The sequence below is a fragment of the Aulonocara sp. 'chitande type north' Nkhata Bay genome, linkage group LG3, assembly GCF_057382095.1.
Source record: "Aulonocara sp. 'chitande type north' Nkhata Bay isolate Kocher_YH1m ecotype deep benthic linkage group LG3, A_spYH_male_GT1.1, whole genome shotgun sequence".
Lineage (NCBI taxonomy): Eukaryota > Metazoa > Chordata > Actinopteri > Cichliformes > Cichlidae > Aulonocara > Aulonocara sp. 'chitande type north' Nkhata Bay.
Window position 1 is genome coordinate 52,357,352 of NC_141346.1, and position 17,532 is coordinate 52,374,883.

General features: G+C 39.3%; 2 protein-coding genes and 1 long non-coding RNA gene across 3 annotated transcripts; all 3 read left to right on the plus strand.

Annotated features, from left to right (window-relative positions):
- Nucleotides 1-527: 527 nt before the first annotated feature.
- Nucleotides 528-1,824, plus strand: LOC147336155 (uncharacterized). The gene is made up of 5 exons (XM_086287652.1): nucleotides 528-579; nucleotides 678-1,030; nucleotides 1,181-1,283; nucleotides 1,365-1,399; nucleotides 1,705-1,824. Exons 1-5 carry the CDS (start codon nucleotides 543-545, stop codon nucleotides 1,822-1,824), a joined length of 648 nt encoding a protein of 215 aa, XP_086143778.1. The 5' UTR covers nucleotides 528-542.
- Nucleotides 1,825-4,259: 2,435 nt separating this feature from the next.
- On the plus strand, nucleotides 4,260-5,332 carry LOC147336156 (T-cell surface glycoprotein CD8 beta chain-like). The gene is made up of 4 exons (XM_086287653.1): nucleotides 4,260-4,302; nucleotides 4,475-4,813; nucleotides 4,994-5,101; nucleotides 5,220-5,332. The coding sequence occupies exons 1-4, from the start codon at nucleotides 4,260-4,262 to the stop codon at nucleotides 5,243-5,245; spliced, it is 516 nt and encodes a 171-aa protein (XP_086143779.1). The 3' UTR covers nucleotides 5,246-5,332.
- A 6,916-nt stretch (nucleotides 5,333-12,248) lies between these two features.
- Nucleotides 12,249-12,684, plus strand: LOC147336157 (uncharacterized). Its single transcript, XR_015128631.1, has 3 exons — nucleotides 12,249-12,359; nucleotides 12,448-12,482; nucleotides 12,567-12,684. It is a non-coding gene; the product is annotated as an uncharacterized LOC147336157 (long non-coding RNA).
- The last annotated feature ends 4,848 nt before the right edge of the window (nucleotides 12,685-17,532 follow it).

The window sequence follows — 17,532 nt, forward strand, 5'->3', positions numbered from 1 at the left end:
ACAAAATGTGAACTTAAACAAGAACATGCCTAGAAACTGAAACGTAAACAAGGGACCTAGAGCTGAGGAAGATCAAGGGCGGAGAAACGCTTAAACACAGGGAGCACACGGAGAGCCAAGGAATGGGGAGCTCTGCATCAGAGTAGAGGGAGGTTACTGGGCAGGAAGGTAAGTGAATGATTAGCCGTGGGTTGTGCTTCCTTGCATATTGGAGATGGTGAGTCCTGAGGGAGGTGAGAGTGCCCAGTGGGGTGAGAACAATGAAGGAGGATATCCAGTCCCAGAGGATGGTCTGGACACACCCTGAAAAATCTCCAAAAAACTCTGTATCTGGTAAACAGTTAGCCCTTTACCCCAAAACTTACATGAAACATGGTATCAAACTGGATTTTAATGAAACACGTTTTTTGTTTTTTTTTACTCAGTGTCAGTTTGCACTCGTGCTCCTAAAAGCACCGTCACTGTCAGCCCGCCTCTTTACGTAGAGATCACTTTTACTAGAGCACAGTTTAGTTAGTGACATTGAGGCGGTGCTTGTCACAATGATGAACATGAAGCCAATTTTACTCTGCACCTTCAGTAAGTACATCTGTCACCTTTTCACATTTACTTCTATACAGTAATCCAGCAGAACTGAACCTTATGTACATGTCATTAATGCTCGCTGTTTGTTCCAGGTTGGATCTCTGTCTTAGCCTTCGAGTTTCACTCTGTGGAGGTTCAGCCTGGTGAAGAAGTCAGGCTGCAGTGCTCCAACCTTAGCAGACTTAATATTCGCTTATTCTGGTTCAGAATGACCAACAGACCGAACGCTAGCAGGATCTCATCTATGTTCAGCCCTGAGGGCAATGTGACTTTCTATGAAGGATTTCAAAATGTCAAATTCAACATGACATCCAACATCTCTGTGCTATTTCTTGAGATCGAACAAGTGGATTCATCTGACTCTGGGCTGTATTTCTGTGGTGAACTCAAGAATGAAATGTTTATAGTTTATGGTGCAACAAATTTAAAGGTTCAAGGTAAGCTTGTTTTTTTCTCTATTGATTCATTAACAGCATAAATTAAATTAAGATATGTACTATTTTTAGTACTTGTCAAAGAACTAATAATACTCTCATTTATTATTCCTATTATTTATTTTTATTAAATAATCTAAAAAAATGTCTTTCTTGTAGAGGATTCATCACAAAATCCATCCACTATGATCCTGGGCAGTTTAACTGTTTTCCTTCTACTGGTCATCATCGGTCTGATTGTCAAGATCAGGAAATTTCATACAGGTATTTATTTGCTTAAACTTAAACTAAACATGAAAAGGTTTTTAGTGAATAACTAACAGATGTAGCTTTTCTATCAAATAGCTGAAGATGATGGACAGAATCCACAACGCAGTGAGGTAATCTGTTTAAACCGTAGATTCAGATCGATTGATTTATATATTGTCTGATTCAATCATTCATCTGTTAACATCCACCAGTCACCAGCAATCAGTCTTGAATTAGGTTTGAGTTATGTTGCTGAAAATGTACATTCATGAATTTCAAATGAAACATTACAGTCTTTGTGTGTCTGTATTCCCAATAGAGCAGAATTTTGTCTAACTCTACACATCAGTCTACACAGATTGCCTCTGACCTAGTGGATGTTAAGAGATGAATAAATAATGTGCAAGATTAGTGACTTTGAACATTTTCATTCCAGAATGTGGACTCTGGTGCCATGAACTATGCAGCACTGAGTTTCCCTCTGAGAACAAAAATCAGAAGGTCTGCACCACAGAGAGAGCTGGAGCCAAATGTTGTGTACGCTGCTACGAGATAGACTCACAGGAAAAGCAACACAAAAGATCTCTCACACATGTTGACATTACTTGAGAAAAAAAATTGTCACTGATGGTTGATGGGGGACGAGCTAGTGAGGACTTTGATGTATAGCTTAGATTGTCTTAAGTGAAAGTGAGTGAGGCTCTGCTGTACTGTAATAATTACCTTGTTTGACATGAAGAGACAGCAACTGTGGTCTGAGAGTCAATGAAAAAGATATTGTTGCTGGTAAAAGTTCTGCACCATTTTACAAGTATGTGAGGCCAGACTCTGCATCGGCTTTTTAGACTATGGAGTTAGCTGTTTGGTTGCTGCAAAGTCTTGCCACTGTGACATCCACCTGCCACAGCTACAGACTCTTCTGTGGGCAGTTAAACCTCTAATTAATTTTGAACTTGAATCTTAGTACATAAATGCATGTATATAATCACACATAAAATCTCATTGAAGCTGAAGCAACAGACTTGCAGGTTGTAATAAAACAGACGTCATCAAAATGTGTTTGAGTTTTTTTCTGGTTTGCTCATAACTTATGTGTAAAATTGAACTGAACTACCAGTCTATCAACAGATATAATATCTTTACTGATGAGTTGTGGCTAATCCTCTGCCTATTGTAAACTCCATGTAGTGAACCTTAATAGCTTCCAAAAACTGGAATTTTCAGATAACCTTGCCATCAAAGCCTTTTTCAATTGAGATGGCGTGAGTCCAGCCTGGGTGATCCACTCATCCGGGACGACGGTGACAGGAGGGCAGGCAGATGAGGCGAGAAGGGAAAAAAGAGCATGAAACTGTGGCTTGTAACCCACAGCAATGACCAGAATCGAGGTAAATCATCCATGGAGATCCATGAAAAGACTAAAACACAAGGAAACACAAGGTAAGCATAAAGGAGAACTTGAAGCACTGCGAAACTAGAAGTCAAAGCACTAAGGTGAGTTAGCAGACGAACTTGCAAAGACTAGTTAGGTGTTCTTGTCTTAAGTACAGCTGGAACCACCAGGTGTGGACAACAGGTGAGATGATGAGGGCTCCACCCAGAGGTGGAGACCACAGCTCTGTGGAGAAAAACTGCCACTCACCCGGACCGTGACAAGGATGTCCTGGTCCTAAAAGCACAGATGGGAGTTGTCCCAGCTATATTTAGCTGGCATGAAGGAACATGAAAGCAACCATGGTTAAGAACAATGTGAATTGCTTAGTATGAGTACAGCCTTTTGTTTGCCAACAACAACAGTCAACAGTGTTTTCTTTTCTTTTTTCTAAATTCATGTAGTCAAGTTTTAGGATAAGAAACATAAAAGTGATTTCAGTTTACTTTTAATTGTGTTTAACAGTGACTGTAAGAGTGAAATACAAAGTGTGCAGCTTTCTTTCCTGGCTGTCATGAACATGCTTGTGCCCATCCACCCACCATCTTCCGCCGTGGTGGCAAAACGATGCATCAGCTAAACTGAAAGCCACAGCAAGATGAACATTAAGCTCTGCATTAAAACCACATGCAAATAAGCTGTGTTGCTTTCGCACAAATGCTTGATGTCTTTCTTTTTGGCTGTTTAGATCAACAGATTAATGCATATAACCAGAATTATATGCATCAATCTGTTGATGGTCATTTAGCTGTGGCACCCCACCATAAGCCATCGTCCATTGGCGGGCCGACCCCACAGTTTGAGAAACATGGCAGTGGGGTAATGCAGCATGTCACAAATTTCATAGGATCTCGGACTGCTTTCATCAACATGACTTGAATGGTTTCCACAGTCTCCAAATATCAGACATGATTCCATCATTAAATCTGCAGCAGTGAAATGATGCTGCCTTAACGTGCATGAAAGACTGATTCTAGCAGCTTGCTGAATCTATACCACAGTAATGTTACCACAAAGGTGGGTGGGGAAGTGTGGGGTGGGAGTCCTACCAGGTAAGGTATCCCTAGTAAAATGCCAAGTAAGAGTATTTGTATTTGTATGTAGAAGAAAGAAACTACTCATAATCTCGTCAGTGGTAAATTTATGTATTCATTATGATTTTGCTAAACTAATTCCGATCTTTTATCTTCTGTCAAATCTGTTAATGCATTTTATTTGTCTTCTACTTATATATTACAGGAAAACTGTGCTTGGAAAAAACATCTTGTAAAGACTTGATGACAATGTTGGCCTCAGTCTTGGTACATGCTTTAAAAATCTACAATATTACATGCTGGGACGCAGCTTCAAAGCACTGAGATCACAATCCAAAGAAGTGGTGAAGGTGTTAACAATGCGAGTTACGAAACAGGCAAAACACACCTCATTCATTTTGGTGCTCATGCAGATGTTTGTGCTGCAACATTTTGTGGGCAAGTTATTGTATCTCAGTGGCGAGACAGATAGAAGTTGTTCTTTATTGAAACTTCCTTAGTGAAGCTCAGTTATTAAGAACAGCGATGAGCTTTATTATGAGAACAGCTGTACTTCTCTTCAGCCTTGGTAAGTACTGGCAATGAGTCTTTCTCCAAATGAATTCCATGGGTGAGGGTAATGTTTTACTTAATAACCAGAAGAAAAATGGTATTTATGAGCTACTAAAACTGTTGAGGTCTATTAGTATCTGTTTTGGTCTTAACAGCTCAGAACTACATTTCTTTGCTGTTTGTTTCAGGATGGATCTCCTGCTCAGATTCTCAGACTGTGGAAGTCCAGCCTGGAAAAAATGCCACACTGCTGTGCTCCAACTTTTCCAGTTTTCCTACTCACACAATCTGGTTTAGACTAGTCAATCAAACCTCGCCTATTTGTATTTCATCAATTTATAATTTCGCTCAGCCCAGTGTTCTCTGCAACGGAGTTGAACATGAAAAAGTTGAATTGACATCCAACATCTCGACTATCTTCCTCAAAATCAAACAAGTGGATTTGTCTGACTCTGGGTTGTACTTCTGTGGATATTATATAAACGGACACCCAGTGATCGTCAACTCAACATATCTAAAGGTTCAAGGTAAGAATGATGTAACATTTCATATGAGAGTTAACCACAGGAACCACAGATGTGTGTCTTGCATCAGTACAGGTAGATTGTAATGCAGTACTGTGAAGAGGTTGCATCACATTTGAAGAATCTTTTCAGTTTTTGCACAAAATGTTTTATTCAAGTCAAATGTGGGCATTTCTCCTGTAGGAGGAGCTGATGAAACAACTAACCTGACGAGCTTAATTCTGACCGCTGTGACTGTTGTTCTTACTAAGGTCATCATTTGCCTTGTTATCAAAATGAGGCTTCAGACAGGTACTGTTCAGGAACTCGGTCCTATCTCTTCATGTTTAATTTAAAAAGTCCACTTGTGCAATTCAAAGACATAGTCAAAGACAAATCTATAAGAAAATTTTCTTGTTTCTTTTTACAGAATCTAGTATCCAGCCTGAGAATTGATTTTTTTGTTTATTTCATCGAATCACCTAAAAGAAGAGGAGAATCAGTCTTAGTCATGCTGCTGTCACATTCCTGACCAGCCATCTGACATTTTACAATTATAATTTTACAGTGATCCAAGCTGGACAACAGAGTAAAAGGATGATCAGTGCATTAGAACATATAGTTTATATCTTAAATATAGAACAGGATACAGTGCTAAAAAATGGCTTAAATCTTTTTATCAAGTTTACCCTTTATAAAACTGTTCCATCGGAATATTGACATTTTGGATTTAAACGTTCACAACACATGCAGCTGTAGCCTGTATCTGACATGTCTGTTACCAGAACACTAACACTGTGGCTTCAAAATGTCCTCAGTTCAAACCTTAAATGGTGACATCATTTATGCTTTATAGCTATAGTCATTGTTTTTCACCTCTTAGTCACTTTGCAGTAAAGGGTGTTCTTATTTTTTCCTCTAACTTAGAGAAAAGATTATATATACATATATATGTATATATACACATACATACATACATATATATTTAAAGAATCAACTCTTTTCATTCACTCCCAACAGCTAGACTGCTTTATGGTCACTTCTGTTATTACCTGTGGTCTGTGCACTTGTGTAGTGTGTGTATTTAAACAGGCTAAAGGTATCTCGAGTTAAAAATGGTAAGTTGTGAATGTAATGGAAAAGATGATCATTTGACCATGTTTTACTAAATTTAACGTACTCTGCGAGGGATACCCAAGTTACTGGTGCTACAGATTAGCACTCCTTTGTTGCATCTAGATTGGAACCTTGCAGTGGCCAGGAGAAAAATCTTCAGCTTAAACTTAGAGAAACAGGCAGAAGAACATGGTTTCTTATGTGACATTGGTCTCGTCAACATATTTTTGTCACCAAACATTTTAACTTGTTATAATGTACATGTTTTTGCTCAATATTACCTTTTTTGTCTGGTTTCTCCCAGCTGTGTTTCCCTCCTGTCTCTCATTCCCTGATTGCTCCGGTGTGTATTTAATCCTGTTTTTTTCTTGCCCTGTGTTGCGTCTTACCCTCTTTTTTGCCGTGTGTTTTCTTGTTGTGTTCCTGGTTGTTTTTTCTAGCTCATGTTCCTTAGTTTTTAGTTTCTTGAGTCCAGTTTAGTTTCGAGCTCATGTTTGAGGTTTTTGGTTTGTTTTGTAAAGTCAATGCCTTGAAACGTGTTTCCAGCGAATAAAGCTGCATTTTGAGTTTAAGTCCAGTGTCTGAGAGTCCTGCATTTGGGTCCTGCCTCTTGCCTGCTACACAGCCTTTTCATGACACATTGTTTAACTGGTGCACTTAATTCTTTTATAAAATTGTACCCTTCATATTTTCAAAAAAGGCAAAAGCCTTATCTATTATAAGAAAATCATCATACATCTTAAGAGTCAAAATGTTGCACTTAGCTGACTAAGTGTTCAAATCTTTAATCCATTAAAACACGTCTTGCAAATCTTTCCCAGTACAATGCCTGTATACAAGAATACCACAGAAGCAGAGCAGCTTTTAGACACGGCAGCAACATATTTTGCTTTGTAGTGAAGTCTGACTATATAAATTTATAGCCATGAACAGAACAGGAATCAATGTTGTCTTCAGACAGAAAGTAACTATTTTAACCCTGCACCCACAGTTTCCAGTAGCTCTTTATCGAAGGGCAAAACAGTATAAGTGGTGGTTGATGGAGGAGGAGCCAGTGTGGAAAATTCTGAACAGCCCAGATTACCTCATAGTGAGAGTGAGTGAGGCTCTGCCATTGCTTAATGATGAACGAGAGAGAGAGAGAGAGAGAGAGAGAGAGAGAGAGAGAGAGAGAGAGAGAGATCAGAATCAGAGAGAAACTGAAAGAGAGAGCATGCAGTGGTCTGACAGACACGTTCTGACTCCTGGCTAAACTCGGGGTTAAAATGCACTTCACAGAAGTTAATAAGCTGTAGTGTGAACACAAGTCAGACAAACACAAAAGAACCACCAAGTCTGATGTGCGGAACAAATAAAGTCAAATGAAGGTAATTAAAGTGAACCTAAGTTCATATTTTCATTCTTGAATTTTACTAGAGTAGCTTTACAAAATGCACAGTTGAAAATATGCTGTTTTTCTTACACTCTGACCTTGAAGCAGCCCCCTCTTCTAAAACGTGTCTTTTGAGCTCCCAAACTTTATGTTGCCAGCTTCAGGCTCAGTTCTTTTGTTAGCAACACACAGCAGGAGCAGCTCCCATCAATGCAAAACTGACTCCACTAACATCTCAGTCAGTCACATAAGATAGACTGACCGTGAATCCAAAATACTCCAACAGGTTATTTTGGAAAGAATTAATCATATTTTATAGAAACAGGGGGAAAAAACCAAGAACATTACATAACTGAATAACCACTACAAACATTGTCCTTACCCTTTATCAATAAAAAAGTCCACAAAATTCACATATAAGATTATATAAGAGGAGAGGCACATTTACTGTGTGTGCAGGAGATCAAGTGGAAGGGAAGCAACGCTAAGGGGCACTAGAGGTGGACTCAAGCTGTTCTTCTGTGGTGTAGACAGGAAGAGAAACTGAGTAGGAGTAACCTTTAAGGAAGAATTTGTGATTAGTGTTGTGAAGGTGAAGAGAGTGTCAGAAAGGATCATGACTTTGAAGCCGGACATAAAAAGGTCTATACTGAATGTTGTCAGTGTGCGTGTCCCAGAAGTACTAGAAGAGAAAGGAATTGTGAACTAAGATGGACAAAGTGGTAGAGAGTATCCCCTGAGGGAGAGACTGATGATTGGAGGAGACTTCAATAGAAAGGTGAAGGGAACAGAGGTGATAAGGAGAAAACATGGTAATGGATTTTGCCAGCAGCACGGAAATGTCTGTGATGAGAGAGGAACACTGGATAATGCATAAGAGTGCAGGAAGGTACATACAGGTGGACTACATCTATTATGTAATGACTGTGTGACAGTCAGATTTTTATTTTTTTTTAAAAAGCAACTTTAATGGTGAAAACTTCAAAAAGCAAAAAAATACAAAACATGTGCAGAACATGAGGCAGGCACTCACAAACTAGAGCTCTTGAGGAGAAACCTCCGAACAGGGGTTCACACAACACAGAGCGAGGACACAACAAAGAAAACAAGGAAAATAAGACGAGATGAGAAGGAACACAACTGAGGAACACAGCTGAACAGAATCTAAATAACGAGACAGGATGAGACTATCAAAATAAGATTGGAAATAAACACTGAGACTATACTTTACTAAGTATGTGTTCTTTTCTTTTTTCTCAAGTACTGTTCCAATTCAAAGTATGCATCAAGCCAGGTACGCTACAAATGTCCAGATTTGTTCCCACTCCGCCCATTCTACTGAGCATGCATCAGTGGTGACTGGTGTGCACTTTGTGCAGTCAGGTAGCCCAGAATGCATTTCATCTGAAACTTACAAAAGCAGCAATGACACATAAGAGCAGCTACAACTGTAAGTAAAGTTTGAAATATTACTGTTTCTCTGATAAACATTAAACTTTAAAAATGTTTTAAGGCAAGAATGCAGATGTGTAAGCAAAGAATATAGCTGTCAATAAAATATTGCTACTTAGCTGTGTATGAAGATTAAAGAACAAGTAACAAGCAAGGTTAACTTTTTTTTTATGTATTTAAACTGTATGTTAGGATGTACTGTAAAAGTTGCATGTAAATGTGAATTTACATGATGTCATGTAAATGTGATGACTGCCAGCTGTGGCTTTGTCAGGGGTTGTGTGTGGAGGTGTGGAAGAGATGACCCAAACGCAGGACTCACGGTGCAGAAATGATGAGGATTTATTGGAGCGGGTGAATGAACAAAGCAGGAACGAAAGACTGGCTGGCTGGCTGACTAACTGAACATACATACGGAGAGACGACAGGAACATCAATGACACGACAAGGGCTGAAGGGAAGAGAGGGCTTAAATACATAGACTGATGAGGATGATAATGAGAGACCGGTGAGTACACAGCTGAACATAATCTGGCTAATGACACGAGACGAGCTGACACAGGAAAAGCAGGAAGTGAGAACATGGAAGTGGCAAAATAAACTGAACATGAACACAACTGAAAACACTGGGTCACCGACCCAGGAACCCTGACAGGCTTTAAGCAGTGAGAATAAAAAAAACACATATTTTAATCCCAGCAAGAATATTGTTCAGTTATACACAATTAAGATCTCTGTGCCTTTTCTGAAGGTGATGCGGCAGTCTTTTCAGGTAAGCTGAGGAAGTGCATCTCTCTCTATCGTGTCCTCTCTGTTTTCTGCTATTCAATTGTTATCAGCATTACTGACAAAACATTTAATTGCAACTCTTTGCTGGCTATAGTTATTTCTTTGCCTGATATAAATAAAGAGTCTTTTTAGCAACAAAGGATTTTCTAATGTAACTGATCTGTTTCTTTGAAGTAAAGTGTAGGAAGGTAATGCATTCTGTTCCCAGGATAAGTGTGTATTGGTTTATATGTGTAAAAGATATATAAAAGGGCTCAGTGGGACTGCCCCATCGAGCACTTGCATAGGGTTTTCCTGTTTATGCTTATACCTTGCAAGTAATGAATGCCTTATGCGCTGCGTGTCTTACTTTATAATGAACTTTTTCTGAAAGTGCCCTACTCATTGAGTCCTTGTCTTTAAAGGAGTTATTAAGCCAGCAGGCCAGAGATATTAGCTTTAACAAATGGTTCTTTAATTGTTAGCTTGAGGACGAAAAATGAGTGACAGAGAAATCTCCTAGTCTGCTGTTATGATTATGAAGTTGGATATCAATCTAAATCAAGGTTCCCAACACAGCAAACCCAGAACCCAGATGAGTGGACACTCCAATTCAGGTTGCGTAAAGCACATGAAGCTGGCAGATATGTGACAACAGATTATGTAGGAAACCAGGAAACCAATGTTTATCAATCCAGTACAGAACCAAGAAAGTGGAAGAAACCCCACAGCAGATTATATTATAATATAACTGAGGAACAGTATCAGCTGTTGTCAGGCCCTCAGTAAGAAGAACTTTCCAGGGAACAAGAAAGACAGATAAGGAGAAGTCTTATTCTGCATATACTAGGTAAGCTATTATTATTAATGGAATATCATTTGAAAGAAAAGGAAATTTAATAATAGAAAGCTATCCTCACTAACTGTCTCCATATGGAATATGAAAGTAAATTCCCTTCATCCAGACCTCTCAGTCATTATTAGTTTGGCCCAGCGCTTTAGGTCTGCAGCAGTGGCGCACATGCATAATGTTTTTAAATGCAGTACAGCACCAAGAAAGTGAAAGAAAACCCACAACAGATTATATTATAATATCACAATATTATGGAATTTACAGTCATCTTCCCCTACCTTTAATCTTACCAACTAATATTTCAAAAACAATTGCTCTTCCTTTATCAACATCTGTCCTGTCTACTGAATTGGACCCAGTTTCCAAAACACTAATCATGTCTCAGATATAACACATTAATCCTATCATGGGTTCATCACTGTCCTCCACCACTCGGCGATCGTGGCTCAAGAGTTGGGAGTTCGCCTTGTAATCGAAGGTTGCCGGTTCAAGCCCCGGCTCGGACAGTCTCGGTCGTTGTGTCCTTGAGCAAGACACTTACCGCCTACTGGTGTTGGCCAGGAGGGCTGATGGCGCAATATGGCAGCCTTGCTTCTGTCAGTGCGCCCCAGGGCAGCTGTGGCTACAACTATAGCTTGCCTCCACCAGTGTGTGAATGTGTGGATGATTGGGTGTGTGAAGTGCTTTGGGGTCCCTAGAGGGGACTAGTAAAAGCGCTATACAAATACAGGCCATTTACCATTTTCCTGGAATTTTATTAATCCAGGTGTCAGTATGTCTGACGAAGTAAAGAAAGTCCTTACTTTTTCCACCTCTGATGATGTATTAAGGCAGCTCTGAAGCCAAAGGGGGATCAAATCTGGTACTAGCAAGGTTTACCCAATGAAATGGCTCGCAAGTATATAGTGTTATTTAGAAAAACGTGAATAAACAACCTGGACATTCAGGCTAGAGGACAGTTTTATAAAGTGTGTTCATGCAATACTGACAGTTGACAAAAGTCCAGTACATCATGCTAGCTTTTGTGGGCAGACCTAAAAATAGAAGAAGAAAAAACAAACACCCACCCATTTAAGTGTAAAAACACACTTCCTGGGTCTCACTTCAGCCCCAGACATTTCAAAGGTTCACTGGTCTGTGCAGTAATGAACTTTAGTTTGATGTCGACTTTAAGTCTCTGCAACCTCTGTGCGTACTGACTTGTAATTACATTCAACTTCACTGCTAACCTTATTTTTGTTATGTTTACCTAGCTGTTGCTTTTATTATTTACCTAAATTAAGTGGTAATGTACTTTTATATTACTTTTATTGTTTCAGTGTTGATTGCAGTCTGCAGGGCTCAGACTGTGGAGGTCCGTCCAGGTGAAGAAGTCACACTGCAATGCGCCAACATTTCCACGCACAGTTCTTTAACGTTCTGGTTCAGACTGGTCAACAGAACCATGGCCAGCTGTATCTCTGTCATGTTCAGAGCTGATAAAAGTGTGGCATACTGTGATGGATTTCAAAACGGACCGTTTGAAATGACTTCCAACAGCTCTACTATCTTCTTGAAAATTAAACACCCACGTGTATCTGACTCTGGACCTTATTTCTGTGGATTTTTCACAATTTTTCCAGTTTTTAACGTGATACATTTAAATGTTAAAGGTAAGAACATTTAAAAGTTTTTGTGGGAGGTTTCAGTCCTTTATGCATTTATTTATTTTTTTGTCAAATTATATATTCGCTTTATTTAAAGACTTCAGTGATACTGATGAGACTGAGAGCATCACCAAAAGTAAGTTTAGCCTAATTACTAATCATCTGGTTTCTATGTTTGCTTGCTAATTTTGTTAGAAAGTGACCAAGACCAAGAGCTGAACTTAAACTAATGCAATGATTCTGTCTTTGTAGAAGAGTGTGATGGAATATCAGAGCTGGCCGGTCTGATTTTGGCTCCTCTGACTGTTTTCCTTATAAACGCAGTTATCGCCATGGCTTTTAAAATCTGGACACTACAGAGAGGTACTAGAAACAGCCACTGGTTAATTTTGGTTAATTTCTAAATGAGATTTTGGCATGACTGACTGGATGTTTTGTTTCTGTGGTGAAGCTGCTGCTGAAGGACAGATACTACAGCAAAGTGAGGTGAATCCATTTTTACTGTCCATGATAATGTGTTTCAATATTTGAAATGATGAGACCTTTGTAACTCTGAGTTCTTGTTTTCAGAACCTGGATTCTGATGAAGCAGCAATGACTTTGTGCCCAGCAGCAAAAGTAAAGAGAAGGCCTGCATCACAGAGAGAAGTCGAGACTCGTGTTTTTTATGTAGCCCAGTAAATTCTCGGGGAAACACTGATAAGGTTTCCGATAAATCTGCAACTGGGATTTTGTGTGTAGTTAATGAGTCTACTGTAATGTAGAAAAAATGTTTGATACATTGACAAAGTTTCATTTAATGAAATGTTGTCTTGTTTGGAACAATAAAATCAGGTTTTTCTTTCAGGAAGTGTCTATTATGACATTAACTGACTGTTCAGGTTGTCATTTCGTAAGAGATGGAGATCTGCAGCTGCGCAGGAGTGAGTAGGGAAAAGAAATACTACTCTAATATACTACTATATAGTATTATTCTATAATAATTTAGTAAAGAAGTTAATGGGTTTTGTTTCAGTATTAAGAACTGGAAGGCAAAGCATCTTGCTTCCATCTGCTCTAAAAGATCTATCTCCTCTGGTCTTAAAACGTGTTCGTGGGACTACCAACAGCCTTCATTAGATGATCTCAGGCTGCCAGAGGAATCATGGGGATCTAAAAGATCAGATGTAGGCAGGAGCGTCACAACTCAGAGTTTTAAAAGTCAGTACTAAGACTTTAAAATGAATTCTAAAATGTACCGGAAGCCAGTGTAATGGGAGTAAAGCTGGTGTAATGTGCTCTCTTTTTCGTGTCTTTGTTAAGAGCCTTCTTCTTCATTTTTTAATTTCAGCATTTTCAGTCCCAATGCCTACTTTTATAAATATTTATACAAGAATAGCTGTAATCTACAACTACTGCTGCCCGTCACTCCTCCCAGGGCATGGGTCACCAAAGGTAGATCTCCACAGATTTCTGCCCTAGGCCATTCTTTCTAGTTGGCTCCAGTTGTAACCCATCTTTTTTGCTTCTGCCTCAAAGTCTCGTCGCCAGGTGTTTCTTGGGCGGCCTCTCTTTCACTTATCTTGGGGGTTCCACCTGAGAGCCTGCCTGCTGATGTTAGTTGGTGGTTTGCGTAGAGCAGGGGTGGACAACTCCAGGCCTCAAGGGCCGGTGTCCTGCAGCTTTTAGATCTCACCCTGGGTCAACACAACTGAATCAAATGATAAGATAAGGTAAGATAACCTTTATTAGTCCCACACGTGGGAAATTTGTTTTGTCACAGCAGGAAGTGGACAGTGCAAAAGTTATATAGCAAAAATGATGAGTTCTTCAGGCCTCTGGAGAACTTCAAGACATGTTGAGGAGGTCCTTTAGCCAATTATATCAGGTGTGTTGGATCAAGGACACATCTAAAGCCTTTGAGGCCTGGAGTTTGCAAACCCCTGGCGTAGATCGTGCTGTATCAGCACAATCTTCTAATAGCTATAAAGCAGGGGTTGGTGTCCTGCAGCAAGCAGGTAATAAAATCATTGCACCACTTAACCAGAGTGATGACAACAAGTCATTTTAAGTAGCTTAGTCCATTCTGTCGTCAGTCTTTAATGTGGCTAGTTAAATGAGAGAGCGGCCATCTTATCTCCTTATATGGGTTGTGGACATCAGGCTGGAGCTAATCGTCTCTAAGCTGTAGTCTAACCGCACTGAGTCAGTCAGATTATCATACTCTCCCCACAGAGTACAGACATTTCCATGACAGGAAACGCTATGTACACGAAATGAAACTAGTGGCAGAAGTCATAACAGAGTATTATTAAGATTAAATAATCGTGTTCAATGATAATAATGTAAATCATCCTACTTCTTGCCAGTTGTATGACACTGACGCTCTAGACTAACTTTTTGCCATGGGCGTACCGGTACGCCTAACTTTTTAAAGTTACAAAAGTTAGGCGCACACAAATTTTATAATAATTTATATAATATAATGTGTTTTTCTGGATACACTGTGCTTTTTCAGCATTCAAAGATTGATGACACCGTGTCAGAGCACTGGCTATGAATTTCAAAAGGATCAGGCCTTAACTTAACAGAAAAGTTAGCAATAGTTCTTTTCCTATTACAGCTACATCCACTTCTGTCGTGCCTAGGCTGCTCACTAGGGCTGGGTATCATCACTGATTTCTATAATCCATTCGATTCCAGTTTTCAAAGTCCCGATTCGATTCAACTTAGCCTCAGACAGTCAGAAATATTATAACTCTGATCATTTATCAGTACTGACTTCATCAGAATTGTGAACATCACAGCAGATGCCTTTGTGTGAAAGTAACTGAGAATAAAACACAGAAAAACATGAAGGAGATTTTCCTGGCCTGGCTTTTTATAGCAGATAACCTTAAAAATATTCTACAATGTTCTGCATATAAAGTTTAAATTACTTCAGTATTGAACAACAGAAAAAATAGGCTTTCTTGTCCGAGATCATTTAAGTGAAAAAGAGAAAAAGAAAAGAAAAAGACAGCAGCCACAGCGCTGTAAACAACGGTAGACTGGTGGGTAATAAGCGAATGAATAATACAGAAAACAGAGATTGGAGACGGGAAACTGTTCTTGAAGTACAGAGAGAGATAGAGAGAGAGCTAGCTGTGCACGAAGTGTGATTTTAATAGTCGTGGAAGCAAAACAGCAAAATTCATGACGACATTGATCAAATGTGAAGCGCAGTTTGCTGCTTCTTTTGCTGCTGGCTCGGTGGATTTTGGCTGGGGAGAGACAAAACCTGCAGCTCAGAATCAGCGCAAAAAGACATAAACACAGCGCGGACCAGACGCATCAGAATCGCTAAGCTCCGACAGCGTGTCCGTCTACGGGCCGTCGGGTGAGAAAGCCGAGAAAGACAAAGTTGATTCTGATGCGTCGGGTCCGCTCTGTGTTTACGTCTTTGTGTGGAGTCCGTGTACCTGCTCTCATCTGCTGTTTGGTTGTTGTTGAAATGGTTTTGTGAGCTTTAATCTGAGAATCTGGCGTTTCTGGCAAAACACAGTTATATTTAAAAGTCGATTCAGGATTTAATGAATAATATCGCTTTATTCAAGCTACTCACCTCCCACTTCCACCTGCACTTTCAACTGGACCACGGCCAATCAGAGAGGTCCTGCCCCTTACTATCTCTGATTGGTTTAGTCCACGATAGGGGCAAAATGTGTGTCTGTTGTTGACCACAGGGAAGGTTGCAGATTTTTTTTTTTTTTTTTTTTGCTACCCGAACAGTTTGTCGCACAGGTGCAACCAAATAGTTTTTTTTAGTCGCACCACTGAAAAATTTGGTCGTATTTGCGATCAAATTGGTCGCACTCTAGAGCCCTGACTAATCTAAAGGTCACTAATGAAACACTGAATAGCACTGATAATTCATCTCATGTCTCCTTAACTTACTTTTAGGACAGTGCAGGCTGGCTGAAGATGGTCTGTGGTTGTCTTGTAGCCCACAGTGTGTGTTATGCCTATGTGAGAGTAAATGGCAATCTCAACCAGCTTTAATGACACCTCTGTAAGGTCACAGATCAAGCCTGAAAGCATGTGTTCCTATAATTTAAATCTGCAAACACAAGTTTGTACAGTATACAAACAGTATATAATTAGCTGAAGAATATTCAGTCCATATTATAATACTGGTTATTATAAAGACTTTTCTTAAACCCATGCTGTCTTATAGTACGAGACCTTCATGAACTTAGAACACTTAAGCAAGCGCAGATTGTGCTTGTTTCAGTATGTGATTCAAAATTCCTAATTTAAAACATTTGTGCCCTGAAATAACTGAAATAGCACAAAGGCTTCTGTCAACAAGAAGCAGAAGTCCAGCAACAGAGAGATGACGTTGAAACTCATGTTGCTTTATTCTGCCAACAGGTAAAATGGATTTTCTGTGTTTATAATATAAAAACGTGTATCTATTCTTTTTTTATATCTATTTTTTGTCTTAATTGGTTTGCATCCAAACAGAATAAGGGCGTACTTGTTGTATGTCAAACTCTCACAGGGAGAGTCAAATAGTCTTCAGGGGGAAATACTCACCCATTCACAGGAACAGACAGTGCAGTGTGGTCTGAGCACAACTGAAATGACAAGGCCTCCACAGTCAATACAGCTTTAGAACAAAGTTTAAAAAGGAGCAATGAAACTTGTCCCGCTCAGTTTTGACTAGTCTTTGTATTTGTACAGACTTAATGATAAATAATGAAGAAAATTAAAATCCTTCACCCTTGAAGGATTGTAGGATTGAATGAAAATGTGTTATGAATCTAAAATAAAGTGTGCCACAGGAAGACTTAATACCCTGACCGCAAACATCAAATGGGCATGACTGTAAGACCAAGAATAATGCTACTTCTATAAAGCACATCATCTTTGCTGGAGATTTTATGAACAAGAGCAAACCAGAGTTTACTGATTAAAAGATGAAAGCGAGTTCTGTGGCAACATGTGTATTTCTACCAAAGTCATGTAACATACATTAATGTGTTTTCATTGGACGTTATTTTAATTTCATCAGATCTTTAAAATTTCTAATTGACTTTTCTACCGGCACGTTTTTTTTCTGTACACAGTCGTTATTGTGTTTATTTCAGGAAGCAGGTTTTGTGCATCCTCCCCCCGCCATTTTCCACTGTGGTGACAACACTATGTATCAGCAAAATCGAAAGCAAGACAAAGACAGCCTTCAACTCTGCAACGAAACCACAACAAAGTGCAGTAGTTTGACACAAAGTTCCTACTTGTTTCTTATCATATGTTAATTTAAACAAATAGCTGTTCTGCTCGCCTCCTGCTGCACCTAAACCAGCTGGCTGAACCCAGGTTACATTTCCTGATTTATAAAGTTGATACAAAGGCTAAGAGCAGAGCAAATGTTGATGACAGATAAGCACAAGCTGATTAGTATGACTCCTCTTCTCTTCAAATTTTAGGTTAAACGATCAACACTTACAATTTTCATATTCCTCAGATCACTGGATTGAAATGGAGGATTTGTACTTTATTTACTCATTGCCAT

What these genes read in the sequence shown, in the direction of transcription:
- LOC147336155 (XM_086287652.1), top strand. Translation starts at nt 543, where the DNA reads ATGATGAACATGAAGCCAATTTTACTCTGCACCTTCA. An exon ending in GATCAGGAAATTTCATACAG is followed by an intron (nt 1,284 to 1,364) that starts GTATTTATTTGC and finishes TCTATCAAATAG; the next exon opens with CTGAAGATGATGGACAGAAT. An exon ending in AGAATCCACAACGCAGTGAG is followed by an intron (nt 1,400 to 1,704) that starts GTAATCTGTTTA and finishes TTTTCATTCCAG; the next exon opens with AATGTGGACTCTGGTGCCAT.
- LOC147336156 (XM_086287653.1), top strand. Translation starts at nt 4,260, where the DNA reads ATGAGCTTTATTATGAGAACAGCTGTACTTCTCTTCAGCCTTG. An exon ending in AACATATCTAAAGGTTCAAG is followed by an intron (nt 4,814 to 4,993) that starts GTAAGAATGATG and finishes TTTCTCCTGTAG; the next exon opens with GAGGAGCTGATGAAACAACT. An exon ending in CAAAATGAGGCTTCAGACAG is followed by an intron (nt 5,102 to 5,219) that starts GTACTGTTCAGG and finishes TTCTTTTTACAG; the next exon opens with AATCTAGTATCCAGCCTGAG.